The sequence below is a fragment of the Saimiri boliviensis genome, chromosome 5 (genome assembly GCF_048565385.1).
Source record: "Saimiri boliviensis isolate mSaiBol1 chromosome 5, mSaiBol1.pri, whole genome shotgun sequence".
Taxonomy (NCBI): Eukaryota; Metazoa; Chordata; class Mammalia; order Primates; family Cebidae; genus Saimiri; species Saimiri boliviensis.
In genome coordinates, this window is record NC_133453.1 from 29270654 (window position 1) to 29285614 (window position 14961).

Consider the following 14961-nt stretch of genomic DNA (forward strand, 5'->3'; position numbering starts at 1 on the left):
AGGGAAACTGTTGGTGTAACACAGGTGATTTCTTCCAATAAATCTTTGATAAAACTTATGGAACTCATGGTTATTCTTGTGTGTTACCACAAGATCTAAATATAAACAGAAATTTTTTAACTCTTACTAGATAAACATCTAACCAAGCTTTTCTCTTTTCCTAATCCTTGTCCCTCTTTCTTATCTAAAAAATACAGTCAAGCCTCTGTGGTCAACCAAGACAGGTATTCATTCTAACAAGTAAATAATTTGTGTCTCTAAGACCTTTCTTACAGGTTAGTATCTATTCTCTAGAGTTTTTTTAGTCCAGAAATAAACTTACATGAATATATTTTCTTACAAAAATATATCAAGTGTATATTTTTAAAATGTGAAGTTATAAAATCAATGAAAACTTTAAGACTATATATAAATGCTATTAGAACATTACTTCCTGACACATATTTAGGTAATCGGGTTAATAAAAAGACAGTGTAAGATTGCATGTTAAAACTGTTTTATAAGTATCAATAAAATTCTACATTCTCTGACTGTGAGGTTTTAACATTTAACAGCAGAATATGGTTTATACAAAACATAAAGAAAAAGATATTTTCAGGGAAAACAATATCTAAATAAACTACCCATCATTAATTCCTAAACATTTATAAATCTTCCTACCAGAATTGCTAACAGATGCTAAGTTTTGAATTAGGGATGATGAAAGTATCATCTGGATTGATCATGTGTCTTAATTTCAAATTTTAACATGTAAGATTATGCTGGATTTATTATTGCCTCCTTTCTAAATCCCTTTTCCAAGTATAAGCCAAGCTCTTGAGCAGACTATTTCTAAGAAACAAATGTCAACATTCATAGCAGATTAATATTGTTGAAGAAAGGGATTTGATAAGACTATTATTCAGTATAATATAATCTGATTCTATTTGAAACATTTTAGATAGGAAGTTGGAGATGGATACTGTGTTCTTTTGTATGAACTATTTGATATACAGTGTGACTCCTGAAAAATACACACTGTTTCTGCAATGTTTGAGCTATTACCTTTTCACTTTTTTTTTTTAAGTAGAACTTTTCTAAATGTAGACTGAAAAATAACCTTCATTTCCTGGATAGCAGTCAAAATCTCCTTTCTTTGTCACCTAATGGAGAATTATTCCTAGAGCAGAAGAGCATCACCTAATGTCTCATGAGAAAGCTATTAGTATGAGATCGTCACATTTCTTAGATAAAAACTTAATGCCAAACATTAATGTAGAAATCCATTTCACAATCTTTCTTATGTCTTACATCTCCCTTTTGCTTTGATGAAGGTTGTATGGTTAGGTCATAAAAAATAATGAACTGAGTTTTAGAAGTAGAAAGATGATCTAATTTCTTTTTCCTCACTGAAGAAATGGAACGAATAGTCAGTGAAACGGCTGATGATGAAAATGGGAGTGATTTTAAATGTAGAAAGAACTGGAATATCAAAGTTAATCTAGAGGATTTCATACGTACAATGCAGTAAGACACTTGGGATGTGACCACCAGTCCACAAATAACCCTCTTGTGGTACCACACATTCCTTTAGTTTATTTATCTCTCTTTAGTTTAAGGTGACGCCTACAAATTTAGCTTGGGCTTCCACACAAGAGAGATGAATTTCTCAAGGCTACCAAGGGAGACAGTGTTATTTGCTTTCCCAATATCCATGTTCCTCTTCGTCCTTACTAATACTCTGGTTGGTCTGGGTTTTATCCCAGTAGCAGTATCTCCACTTAAATGGTGACTTATTCAATCCCTGTTATGGTAGAGGTAGCCATGGGATATGGTTCTGGCCAATGAAATGCAGACATAATCCTTGAGGAGAGCATTTCTTCCCAAATAAAAAGTCACAGCTTCACTAGGAGGAAGTCTCTTGCTTGCTCTTCTAACTTCATCCTGCCTGCAATTCAGAAAGACTGCAGTTCAGTTTTTAGATGTAGCAGCCATCTTGTGCTGGAAGTGAATAAAACTGACACACTACAGATGGCAGAAAGGTGATGGGTACTGCAGATCAGCTCAACTAATATCTGCACCTGCCTCCTACAGGCTTCTTATATGAAAAAAAATCCCCTATTTCTGTAAACTGTTAATTGGGTTTTTAGTACTTGTAGTTGAACACTTTATGGACTGATGCATGATTTCTCTTAAATTGCTTTTGTATTGAACAAGAGGGGAAAATGTGGTACATATTGGGCAGGAAGGAGCTACGTGTATTTCTAGCTAATTTCTTAAATTAATAAGGATAATATTTTCCGAGGATATATCTCAGTTTTTATTTTCCTGGATAACTTAAAGATGTCTGAAAGAGAATTCATTTCTGTGGTCATTGTTTGCGGAAGACAAATTAGCTAATCAAGGCCAGTGTTGTGAAATAAAGAATCAAGTACAAATTGGCTTTGGTGCATGTTATCCCACAGCTATATCCTTATTCCAGTGAACCACAGGATTTGCTATATCTTGCTTGTGTTGTTAAAGAATAATTGGTAATCCTATCAATTTCACTTGAGGTGACAACATTTTTGTGATTGAGACATTAATTTTAGCTTCCACTTTGTGCTAATTACCTACCTACTGACTGCAGTCAATGTCACATTGACTGAAACAATCTCTTTAAGGATAATTTGTCAATTGATACCAAAAATTTTAAAAATATCCACAGTCTATGACCTTGGAATGTCATGTGTGGAAATTTGCTTTAAAGACTAATCAGAGATAAATAGTTAAATTACCAACAAGAGGGGATTGCTTAGGTAATTACTATTTAATTTATACTATGACATATCCTATTCTTATTAAAATAATACAGAGTAGTAATTACCATTAAATACTCATTATATGATGTTAAACAAAACAAGCAGGTTATAAAATATTGTATAAAGTATTATTTCAATTCCAGGGAAGAAAACTGACAATAGACTTATAACATTTATATCAAAATGTTAGGATTGTTACTCTTAGAGTATATGAATATGAGTGGTGGTTTTCACTTTTGTAATTTTCAATCTTTTCAAATTCCTGCAATCAATGTATATTATTCAGTGAAAGATATTTTTAAAGATATCTTGGCTATTGGTACCATGAATTAATTTAGCATTGAAAATAGTGAAGAGCAAATAGTTTTTGTTGATTACCTTTTCATTAACAAGCAGTTTGACAACAAATTTGTTTTTCTGTTTTTTAATACAGAAATTCTAAACGGTGGAGTCTATGTAGACCAGAACAAATTCCTTTGTTATGCAGACACCATTCATTGGCAAGATATTGTTCGGAATCCATGGCCTTCCAACTTGACTCTTGTGTCAACAAATGGTAGTTCAGGATGTGAGTAGCATTATTCTTTTTAATGTCTCAAAATGTTGTTCTACCCTATGTGGAGGTAAATAAGTTATGCTTATCATACCATTACTACTATTTTGAACTTCAATTGCATTCATTGACATGTTCAGTCATATATGACAGCACAAATAGCTGACCAATCTTTTACTTCTAGTTCATTCTCTTTTGGAAATCATGTCTCCTCTTTACAAATTCTCATTTTGTTAACATGTTTCTCTTTGCTTCATTTAAATTACTTCATCATTCTTCCAGTGTCCAAACATGTATCCACCTATCCATAAACTTAAGGCTGGTGTCTAACTATTGCTTCAAGTCTGTGACCTATATACCATTGAGATGAAGATAGTAGAACAAAAATGGACCTTCCTAGTCACTGTTATTTTAAAAGTAAAACCTAGTGAATGTTGCAGAATTCTTAAGCCTTCATTTGCCCCTGAAGTCTTCATGGTCGTACTTTATAATAATTTGAAACACTTATGAAATGGAGAAATATAGATTTCATATAGAAGGAACATGTTACAGTCTGATTTTAGTCATTAGTCTAATAAACTACTGAATTTCTCCATCTTAAAATGTGTATTCTTTCTACCACAAAGAATTTATCATATTTAAAGTGTTTAATATGATTAAATAATAAGCAAATAATATTTGAACTATGATTTAAACCTTTGAAAATTATTCTGTCTGGTATCTGTTTCATTTTCATAAAACAGGCTATGGTGTTACCACATTTATTATTACATTTGTATGAGAACAGAATCTTTATCATGTGTTAACCTGGGTTTTATATTTCTCATCTATTACATATTTCCCAACTGAAATCATAACTGTTTCAACATAGTTCAATGATTATTTGCTATATTACTGATTGTGTTATGACATTTTTGTGGAAAATCAAACTCCATGGGACAATTATTAAATTTCATCATGGCCCTAATAATATACTGGGAAAATATGAATATATTTTATCAAAACTGACAGCTGTGTTTTTAATAAATGGCTAAAACTTTATGTAAAAAGTAGAGTAACATAATTTTCTTGTCACCTTTGAGCAGAAATTTGTATGGAATTTTGTCTTTATGGTATTCACATTGCCTACTTTGTAAAATTACATGTGAAAAAGATAGAATCTGTTCACATTAACAAGACAAATGATGTGTTTCAGAAATGGCTGCTGTTTTCAGTCTGTCCTTACTACTGCACATATTATATTGTCGGGGAGGAGGAGGGGTGGATATTGTTTGGGTAAAAGGAAAGACCTGCTGACTCTCATCTTAGCAGATTGACTAGTCTGTAATGCTTGAATAAGATCAGGCAAGAGTAAAGCCTGAGAGAGAAGCCAAAAGGGAAGTGTGCTCACCAGCCTTACAGAATTTGGAGCAGGAAAGGTCTGAGGGGTTTGTTGCACTTTCACAGATGGTGTCTCTTTGTGCTATTCTTTTGAAGACAAATTTGGATGGTTGTGCCTATAATTAGGCAACTGTGGATGTATTGTTTTTTGCATGTAAATAATTGCAGGTGCAAAAATTATAAATGCAGAGTAGAGTCATAACCAATGGACTTTTACAAATTAACTACCAATTAATTGCCAAAGTTTTATTATTTACATAGTAGTTTTATTTGCTGACACGTTGCATGACACCATACTAATAATGAATTGACTATTCTTTGACTGTTAGTTTCCTATGGTTGTATCTTTAGTCAATTTAATTCCTTGTCTTCTCCCCAGGCTTGATCTCAGACACTTTCAGGGTTTTAAATGCAACCTCTAGGTTGATGACTCCATAGAACTACATACCACCAACCAATCACTCAAATTAAAAATTTGGGGGGTCATTATTATCTTTACTTTCTTGTCTCTTGGCAGTTAGTTAATCACGAAGTCATCCTGATTCTTGCCTGTTTCTTGATTTTACATATTTATTATTGTGATTGGCCTAGTTTAAGACTTTATCTGTGTCTAAATTACTAAAACAAACTCTGAATTTTTAATATTTTTGAGGCAATGGACACTGTCGCAGCCTGGTGAAGCCCAGTGATCTCTTTTCACAATATTTTTAGAAGAATAAATGGGCACAAAATAAATATTGAATTCATGAATGCGTAGTGATCAATAAATACGTATAATAAATTACAATGGATTACAAGGAAAATAAATTAGATACAGATACATTTATCAAACTGCTTAAGAAACAAATACCTAATACGCTTCTTTCTTAGTACATTAAATTAAAAATACTAGCAGTAGGATTAATATATAATGTAATTCTCAAGCAGTGATAGGCATAAATAATATATTTTAAAGGGTCATCTCTTCAACAAATGATGTTGGGAAAATTAGATACCCATGTGCAAAAGATTGAACTTGGGCCCTTATCATATGCCATGTTCAAAAATTAACTCAAAAGCTAATTACAGACCTAAGCACAAGACTTAAAACTATAAAGTCTTGGCAGAAAATATAGGGGAAAGCTTTATGACCTTAGATTTAGCAATAAATTCATGGATATAACACCAAAAACACCATCAGCAAAAGCTAAAATAGACAAATGAGATGGTATCAAACTTAAAAACATCTGTGCATCAAAAGGTACAATCAACAGAATGAAAGACAACCTTAGAATGGGAGAAAATATTTGTAAATCATATATCTGATAAGGAATTGATATCCAGAAAAAATAATATATATATATATATACACACATATATATATTTATATATAACCTATAACTCAATTACCTGAAGCAAATAATCCTATTAAAAAGTGAGCAAAAGATTTGTATAGACATTTCTAAAGATGATACACAAATGGACAACAAGCATGGCCAGAGATGCTCAACATTGCTAATCATTAGAGAAAAACCAACCCAAAATCATGTCAAAACCACAGTGAAATATTGTCTCCAATTTATTAGGATGGCTAGCATAAAAAAAATAACAAATGCTGGTGAGGAGGTGAGGAAATTGGCATCCTTCTTCGTGGGATTGTAAAATGTGTGACCACTATGGAAAACAGTCTGGTGGTTTCCCAAAAATTAAATGTTATCGTATGATCCAGCAATCCCACTTTTAGATATATGACCAAAGGCATTGAATGCAGGTTCTCAAAGAGATATTTCCGTATCTATGCTCACAGCAGCATTATTCATAATAACTGAGAGGCGGAAGCAACCCAAATGTCATTGGTGGATGAATGGATAAACAAATGTGGTACATACATATAATGATAAAATATTATTCAGCTTGGAAAAGGAAGGAAATCTAGCCATATGCTACAACACAAATAAATCTTGAGGACACTATGCTAAAGAAAATAAGCCAGTCACAAAAACACAAATGTTGTATGATTTCATTTACATAAGGTAACGAAACCGTCAAACTCAGAAAACAGAAGGTAGAATGGTAGTTTCCATGGGTTGAAAGTAAGGCTAAATAGGCCATTGATCTTTAACAAGTATAGTTTCAATTGTTCAAGATTGAAAAATTTCTGGAGATCTGTTGCAAAACAACGTGAATATACCTATCATTACAAAACACACACTTAAAAGTGGTTAAGATAGTAAATATTATGTCATCTTTTTTTACTGCATTTATGAATAAATAATAGTATTTAAGACGGCTGTTAACAACTGGAAGGTAACCCCAATATATCTTTGGTTTCTGTTGGTTAGTGTGGCTAGTATTGCTAATACTACTGTGGTCTGGTCCTGATATTTGTAATTGATGATGGTGATTAACTTTAATAAAAGAGTTAATTAGAATATCAATGTAATGATTCCCCATTCAAATTCAAGGACCTCCTAAATTTTATCCACAGCCTTTTTAGGGATCCAAAGCCTCCTGGTTAAGAGCCTGTGTATTTAATTGCTCTCCTTGCTTCCAGTCCCAACAAATTTACCCAACAAAATGCCTACAAGAGCTCTATTTAATGGAATTTGACCAGGACTCTGTCTAAAAATCTTGTCACTGTGACTAACTAATATAGGATCAAGTCTGAACAAAATCCAGTTGGCTTGGAGTTTTCAGCAAATTCCTGCTCATTTCTCAACTCTATGGATTGAGTTCTTACAATTCCTTTGTTTGCACTACCCTTTCTCTTCTGTTTTCCAGACCAAATTTCAGTTATACTTTAAGACATTTATCAGATGTCGACTCTTTTAATAAGTGGTCTCTTCTTCAAGCTAGATTAGGTAACATTTCCCACGTGACCCCGTAATGACTGGAGTTGAAACCTGGCATTCTGTCTTACGCTTTAAAATGGAAACTCCTCGTAGACAAGGTCCAGTTCATCATTCTGTCCTCTGTTGTAGCGTGTAATGGATGGATAACAGATATTCGCGGAATGGATAGATACATAAATGAAATAGATAAATGTATGTCTTAGCCTGTTAGAGCTGCATAATGGAATGCTTAAGACTCAATAAATTATGAAGAACAGAAAAGTATTTTCTCGTAGTTCTGGAGGCTGAGAAGTCCAAGATCAAGGTGCTGGCATCTGGTCTGATATTTCATAAAGGCCTGGTCTCTGCTTCCAAGATGACACCTTGTGTGCTGCATCTTCTGAAGTGCAGAAGAAAGGAAGAGAATAAACCCACCCCTACAAGCTCTTCTTATAGCAGCATTAATATATTCATGACCTAAACACTTCCCATTAGGCCTCCCACCCAATACTGTTTCATTAGGGATTAAGTTTCAATATGAGTCTGGGAGGAGACAAAAGCATTCAAACCCTAGCAGTTTATAAACAGGAAAATCAGATGAATCTAAATTATATTTTAAACCATCATTAATAAAAAAGAATAAATGTAAAGTAAAAGTTATAGCCCAGAGACTGGTAGTTTATCCACTTTTAGATAAAGACAACATGTATCTATGAGCTTGATTTAACATATATAAGTTATATTTTTATTATATTATATGTATATTCTATTTTATAATATAATAAATGTAAGGTAAAATATATATACCTATTTTTCCTTAACGTTTAGACACTAATCTGTGAATATGTACAAATCACACAATTTTGACATAAGAAATTTAAGAATAGTTTATTCTTAAGCAATATTTGTCAAAGTATTAATGTACTTTTTTGTACAGTAATAATTCTTAATGCAAAATGGTGAAAATCTTTTAGGGGTATTCTGGCTTCGTATTGCCATTTATTTGAGTTATAATTGAAACTGTGAAGAAAAGGTCTGAAGTATCTATAAAAGCAATTAAAAATGATTCTACTCCTTAAAACTGTATTATTTAGAAATAATTATAATCAAGTTATATTTTCTGAAATATACTTGAGGTATTTAAATTCGAACTTCAGGAGGGTTATGGAGAAGTTTCCACCCTCACGACAAAATCCTTTTTTCTCTTACATCCCTAGTAGAAATTATCTATCAATTGGGCTTATTCAATAAATGAATCCTTCAAAATGAAAAAAATCATATATGAATGATGTTTCATTTACTTGGAGCACAGTAATAATGACCCTCAGCACCAAAAGAATATAAAAGTGATGTAAATAAGTTGCCTTCTAAAATTTAAGCAAATAGGAATATATAAGAACAATAATATGAAAAAATAAGGAAACAATGATTTCTCAGCAGAGAAGATCGTGTAATACAGAGAATGGATTTGGGAGCCAAATTAGCTTGTTTGAAACCTGGCACTGCTGCTTACCAGCAATTTGACCTTGAGCAAGTCATTTATGCCCTCAATCCTGCCATTTACTCATCTATAAAAGACAGAGTGTCAAGAGATGAGCTGAGCTGAGAGCTAAGCTGCTAGGTGACAGTGGTCAATTTAGACAAGCAAAAATGAGGGTAACAGTCAAGCTTTTAATCTCTTACTGCAATAGTTTATTCAAGAGGCTAAATCAGAGAAAGCACCAACTACACTGTCTCGTGTTTCTCCCATAGAACAGTGCCAGGTGAGGGTCAGATGGATCAGTGCAGACATGGGGAATTGTTTCACTGAGGAGGGAGTGGCAGAAAATGGTTCTGAAAGTGTTGTGAACCTGGAAGCTGAAAGGAGAGAGGGTAGGCCTAAGAGTGAGAAGTACTACGTGTGGAGTCAGAGTGGAGAAAAAGGGTCTTCCAGGCCCCCCTACTTCTTCCCCATAAGGAGATTTTAGTGAAAGCACATAAGGAAGGCCTCTGTCAATGGCCCTTAATAAAGAGGTTTCTCAATAGTGTGCCTGAGCCGGGATGGGAGACATGCATGAGACATGGCTGATCAGCAAACCCTGAGTCTCTTGCTGCAACTCCCTTAGATACTGCAGTACATTGCCTGGGCACCAAGTCTGGTGTGGGAGGACAGCTTTCCCCCATGAGACAGGCCAGGTAACGTAATTGCCCGTGCTCCTGCCTGAAAAATCACACACTGGTTTTTTTCTCTTTTTTTCTTGCCCAGGAGCTGTTATTATCATCAACTTCATAGGGCTATTATGAGTAATAAATGAGTTAATGTGTCAATTTGAGGGTGATTTCTTAGGACAAAGAAATAAAGGACCTTCCGATTATAATTTTTATATGAAGTGAACATAAGAGGACAGAAGTATTTCTAAAATATGTGACAGTTATATTTTCATTATATATTCATTGACATTTAACTATGTTTCTATATTTTAAGTATGTTTTAGTAACTGGAAGGTAGTCTCTCATAGCTTTAGCTCATCCAGACACAGAAGAACAAACCTCAGGTGCTCCAGATTCTACAACTTTTTTCTTAGATTAATTACACCAGGTACACCACTCATTCTTAGTTGCTTTCTAGAACCAAATACCAACTGACAACTGAAGTGGGAGTGGGGGAATTGGCAAATTCATAGATGCCACTATATTCATGAACATTATTCCAGTATTAATCATTTGTTTAAATCAGATGTTCTGCCAGCATTCGAACTATCCATGTTCTAAAGCTTTTTTTCCCAAAGACTTTTACATATGATAATAATGGCCCACTCCTAACCAGTGCTGCACTTTGTATTACATATAGCTAGCTTTCTTGAACTAGAATAGAATTCTCAAGATAAAGTACAATTAATTCTGATTCATTATTTTAAAATAAAACCCTAAATTTGGGAAATAAAAACATATAAAAAGCATTGGACGTGGAAAGGATACGTTGAATCTGTATGAATCCAAAACATTGTTTTTCTAAAATACCTATAAAGCTTTTTATGGAACTGCTTTAATAAAACAAAAAACAACAGAACTTAAGATCATTTGCGAATTCAGATGTAATTTTTTTGAATAAAATGTTAGCATAAGAGAACTAACAGAATCTAGAAATGTGTTTTAAAAAAGAATGCACCAAGATCAAGTGGCAGCTCAGCTGCCTCTTTAATGCTGTTTTGAGACAGTAAGGACTTGCACCTGACCCATACCATAAAAGGCCTTTGTCATGACATTTATAAGAAGAGGGTTTTCCCCGTCTCTACTAAAAATACAAAAATTAGCTGGGCATGGTGGCGTGCGCCTGTAGTCCCAGCTACTCGGAAGGCTGAGGCAGGAGAATGGCTTAAACCCAGGAGGCAGAGGTTGTGGTGAGCTGCGATCGCACCATTGCACTCCAGCCTGGGTAACAAGAGCAAAACTCTCTTAAAAAAAAAAAAAAAGAAAGAAAGAAAGAAGAGGCTTTCCAGGTCAGCGGAAACTCACTCTAGGAATTAACTTTTATTTAAGAACATTACCAGGAGCAAGGACAGTACACCTGCTAGCCTGGTTTTCTTGTCTCTTAATGCATTGTTTCACTTTTGAGTACAGTTTTCAATATAAATCTATATATTTAAAAAAAATTTTTTTTGAGACTGGGTCTTGCTCTATCACTGAGCTGGAGTGCAGTGGTGCAATCACAGCTCACTGCATCCTCAACATCTTAGGTTCAGGCAATCATCATGTTTCAGCCTCCTGAGTAGCTGGGACCCCGGATGCATGTCACTATGCCCAGATAATTGCTTTTTACTCTTTGTGGAGACAGGATCTCCCTATGTTGCTCAGGCTAGCCACAAACTCCTGGACTCAAGTTATCCTCCTGCCTCAGCCTCACAAAGTCCCATGTTTATAGATGTGAGTCACTGCACCCAGCCCTCATTCTTATTATATATGATAAGTTTCTCTCAGTCAACCTTTTGCCAAATAGAGTGTGTGTGTGTGTGTGTGTGTGTGTGTGTGTGTGTGTAATTATGAGAAAATAATTATAAAAGCATGGTTATAGAAAGTGAGTAGTTCTTCTATAATAGGGGATGTAGTGTCTTGAAGGTCTAATTGAACTGGATGCACCATTAAGACATTCAGTTTTAACCTATAAATTAACTTTGACAAAGTCATGTAATAATTTTACAAATATCAAGAGAGTCATAGAGGTTATGGGATTGGCTTGAAACCAGTTCCTGGGGGTTCAATTCCTTCCTTTCTTGTTTAGTTTTTCACATAGGCTGGCTCTTCAAATGTGTGGTAAGGTGGTGGACAGCAGTAAGCCACTCTAAATTAGTAGATGGTTGTTCAATTGTTACTACTTTTAGTTTTGAAGCAAAGGCTTCTCAGATCATAATGATTATTAGTATAACTGCTGTTAGTGAGATAAATGAGCCTACGGATGAGATAATATTTTACGTGTTGCACTCATCAGGATAATTGGAGTAATGCTGGGGCATACCGGGTAGGCTGTGGATAAAAGGTTAAATTAACCCCTGTAAGTATAATGGTGAAGCGGATTTTAGCACAGGTTTGATTAAGCGCGTAGCCTGAAAATAGGAGGAATTGGCGGACAAAGCCTCCTATAATGGCGAATACTGCTCCTATTAATAGAACATAGTGGGCTACAATATAATATGTGTCATTGTAAGACAATATCTAGTGATGAATTAGCTAACACGATGCTGATTCAACCTCCTACTCTGAAAAGGAAAATGAATCCTAGGGCTCAGAATATTGCAGGAGATCATTTTATGTTACCGCTGAGCAAGGTAGCTAATCAGCTAAAGACCTTGACGCCAGTAGGGATAGCGATACCTGTGGTAACAGAGGTGAACTGTGCTCGTGTCTACATCTATTCCTACCGTAAATATATGATGAGCCCATACGACAAATCCTAAGAAGCAATTGATATCATCGCTCATACTATGCCCATGTATCCAAATGCTTCCTTTTTTTTTTTTTCCAGAGTAATATATAACCATGTGGAAGATTATCCCAAAGCCTGGTACGATAAGAATGTAGACTTCAGGGTGACCAAAAAATCAGAATAAATGTTGGTACAAGATAGGGTCACCCCCACCAGCAGCATCAAAAAAAGTAATGTTGAGGTTACGGTCAGTTAATAGTATAGTAATGCCAGCAGCTGGGACTGGGAGAAAAAGGAGCAGAAGGACTGCTGTAATGAGGACTGATCAAACAAAAGGTGGTGTTTGATATTGGAATATAACTGGAGGTTTTATGTTAATAATTATGGTAATAAAGCTAATGGCCCCTTAAATAAAAGAGACAACTGCCTAGGGGAGCGAGAAGATGGTCAGGTCCACAGAGGCTCCTGCATGTGCTAATGATGGGGGGAGAAGTTAGAAGCTCATATGCTTTATCCTGGGGAATACCACATCAGGTGCACCAATTATCAGAGGGACTAGCCAGTTGCTGAAACCTCCAATTATGATTGATATCACCATAAAGAAAATTATAGTGAATGCATGGGCAGTAACAATAACATTGTAGATCTGATCATCTCTTAGCAAAGTTCTTGGTTGGCCTAGTTCTCCTCCAACTAGAAGGTATAAGGCTGTGCCTGCTATCCCTGCCCATGAACCGAATAGCAGGTATAGTGTTCCAATACATTTGTGGTTAGTTGAAAACAATCAATGATTGATGAACATAGGTGAGGAGGGGAGGGTGGTAGAATGACTGAGCAAGCATTAGACCATAAATCTAAAGACACAGGTCAAGACCTGCTTTTACCAACGCTGAGGTGATTTTTCATGTTGATTTGCAAATCCAAAGGAGCAGCTTCAGTCCTGCCAGGGCTTCTCCTGCCTTCGTGTGTGTGTGTGTGTGTGTGTGTGTGTGTGTGTGCATGTGTGCACATGCGCACGTATACATATATAAAGTTAAATAAGTATAATCCCTGATTTCTTGAAAGTGACAGAATATTTATTTCTTGGAAATACTTAACCTGACCTCCAGGTGGCAGAACATAAGAATTATCTCACACCCTCCTTTCTTAGCTCTTCTTAGTCCTCATATTCATCATGCATTGCATGTATTATTTTTTCCTGAAAATCATAGCATAGAAGAGTATATAAACATAAATATATCAAAAAATTCATTTGTATGTAATAAGTACATAAAAGGTAAACATTTATGTAAATGTATAAATACATGCATATATACAATATTAGTCTCAACAGTTAATAATTATGAGTTAGTTTCTACTTCTCTTTTATATTATAACTTAACCAATAATTTGGAGTAAATTCTATAGCTTCAACTCTCTGATCTTATTCTCTTACTGCCAACCTCCTAGCATCTGCTACCAAGGACCCCCGCCTCCTCTGTCACTTCACAGCTAAGCTAGGCACGCCCTTAACTGCTCTAAAGACCCAGGTGCCTGATTCCTTCAAAGCACAAATAAAACCAGTTATTGACAAGGCGTGGTGGCTCATGCTGTAATCCCAGAAATTTGGGAGGCTGAAGTGGGAGGATTCTCTTAAGCCTGGAATTTGAGAGTAGGACCCCCTCTTCACAAAAACAAAAAATAGCCTGATACAGTGGAGTATACCTGTAGTCTTTCTTGGGAGTTAGAGGTAGGAGGATCACTTAAGTACAGGAGGTCAAGGCTGAAGTGAGCTGTGATTGTACCAGTGTGCTCCAGGCTGAGTGACAGAGTGAGATCCTGTCTCAAAAAATGAAAAACAAACAAAAAGATTGGTTATTAACATAATTGTGTTAATAAGAAGAATGGTTATTCGGGGAGAGAGAGGCCCAAAATTAATTTCCATGTCCTTGTCCATGTGTTGCCATTGAAAACACCCCCCACTGCTGAGACCCTCTGGCCCTTTCAGACCTTACGGATTAGTCTCTCCTCCCCTACGTCTTTTGCCTCTTCTTCAGTTCAAAGCTCATTTCATTTTTTGTTTCTGACTTAGTGGAAACCTCCATTGTCATATCAGAAAACACTCCAGGCACAGAATATGTTGTGGCTCCCTTAGACAAGCTTTATTAGTATATTTCCCCAAAGCATGATTTCTTCTGTCTTAAATTTTACCATATGTCAGTGCTGTGCCGATAAATGTTTAATAACTGCTCTCCAAAAAATAAGGAAAAAAGGCCCCAGTTTGTTGAACTTACTGATTTTTATGGTATAAATATTCGTAACATCTTCCCTGTTGAGCAATCAGTGTGGATTTTTGAAAAGATGTCCAGGCATCACACCATTATGTAGTATTTCCACCATACAGGTTCAGTAGATGGAAATAAGTGCAATTCCGTAGATAATAGCAAAATATAGCAAACTAATTAGGAAATAATGATCCCAGTATATATTACCTTTGTTTTGATAACATTTAATTATGAGTTTATATGGTTTAATATTTAGTAATTGTGGTTTAATAAA

At 35.1% G+C, this 14961-nt stretch overlaps 1 protein-coding gene across 5 annotated transcripts in view; it reads left to right on the plus strand.

Annotated features, from left to right (window-relative positions):
* The window catches only part of ERBB4 (erb-b2 receptor tyrosine kinase 4), a 1202488-nt gene that overhangs the window by 776881 nt on the left and 410646 nt on the right, over nucleotides 1–14961 (plus strand). For all 5 annotated transcript variants that reach the window (XM_003925582.4, XM_074399075.1, XM_074399073.1 and 2 more), the window contains exon 4: nucleotides 3214–3348. In XM_003925582.4, coding sequence (XP_003925631.1) covers nucleotides 3214–3348 — 135 coding nt within the window. The remainder of the gene's footprint in view (nucleotides 1–3213; nucleotides 3349–14961) is intronic.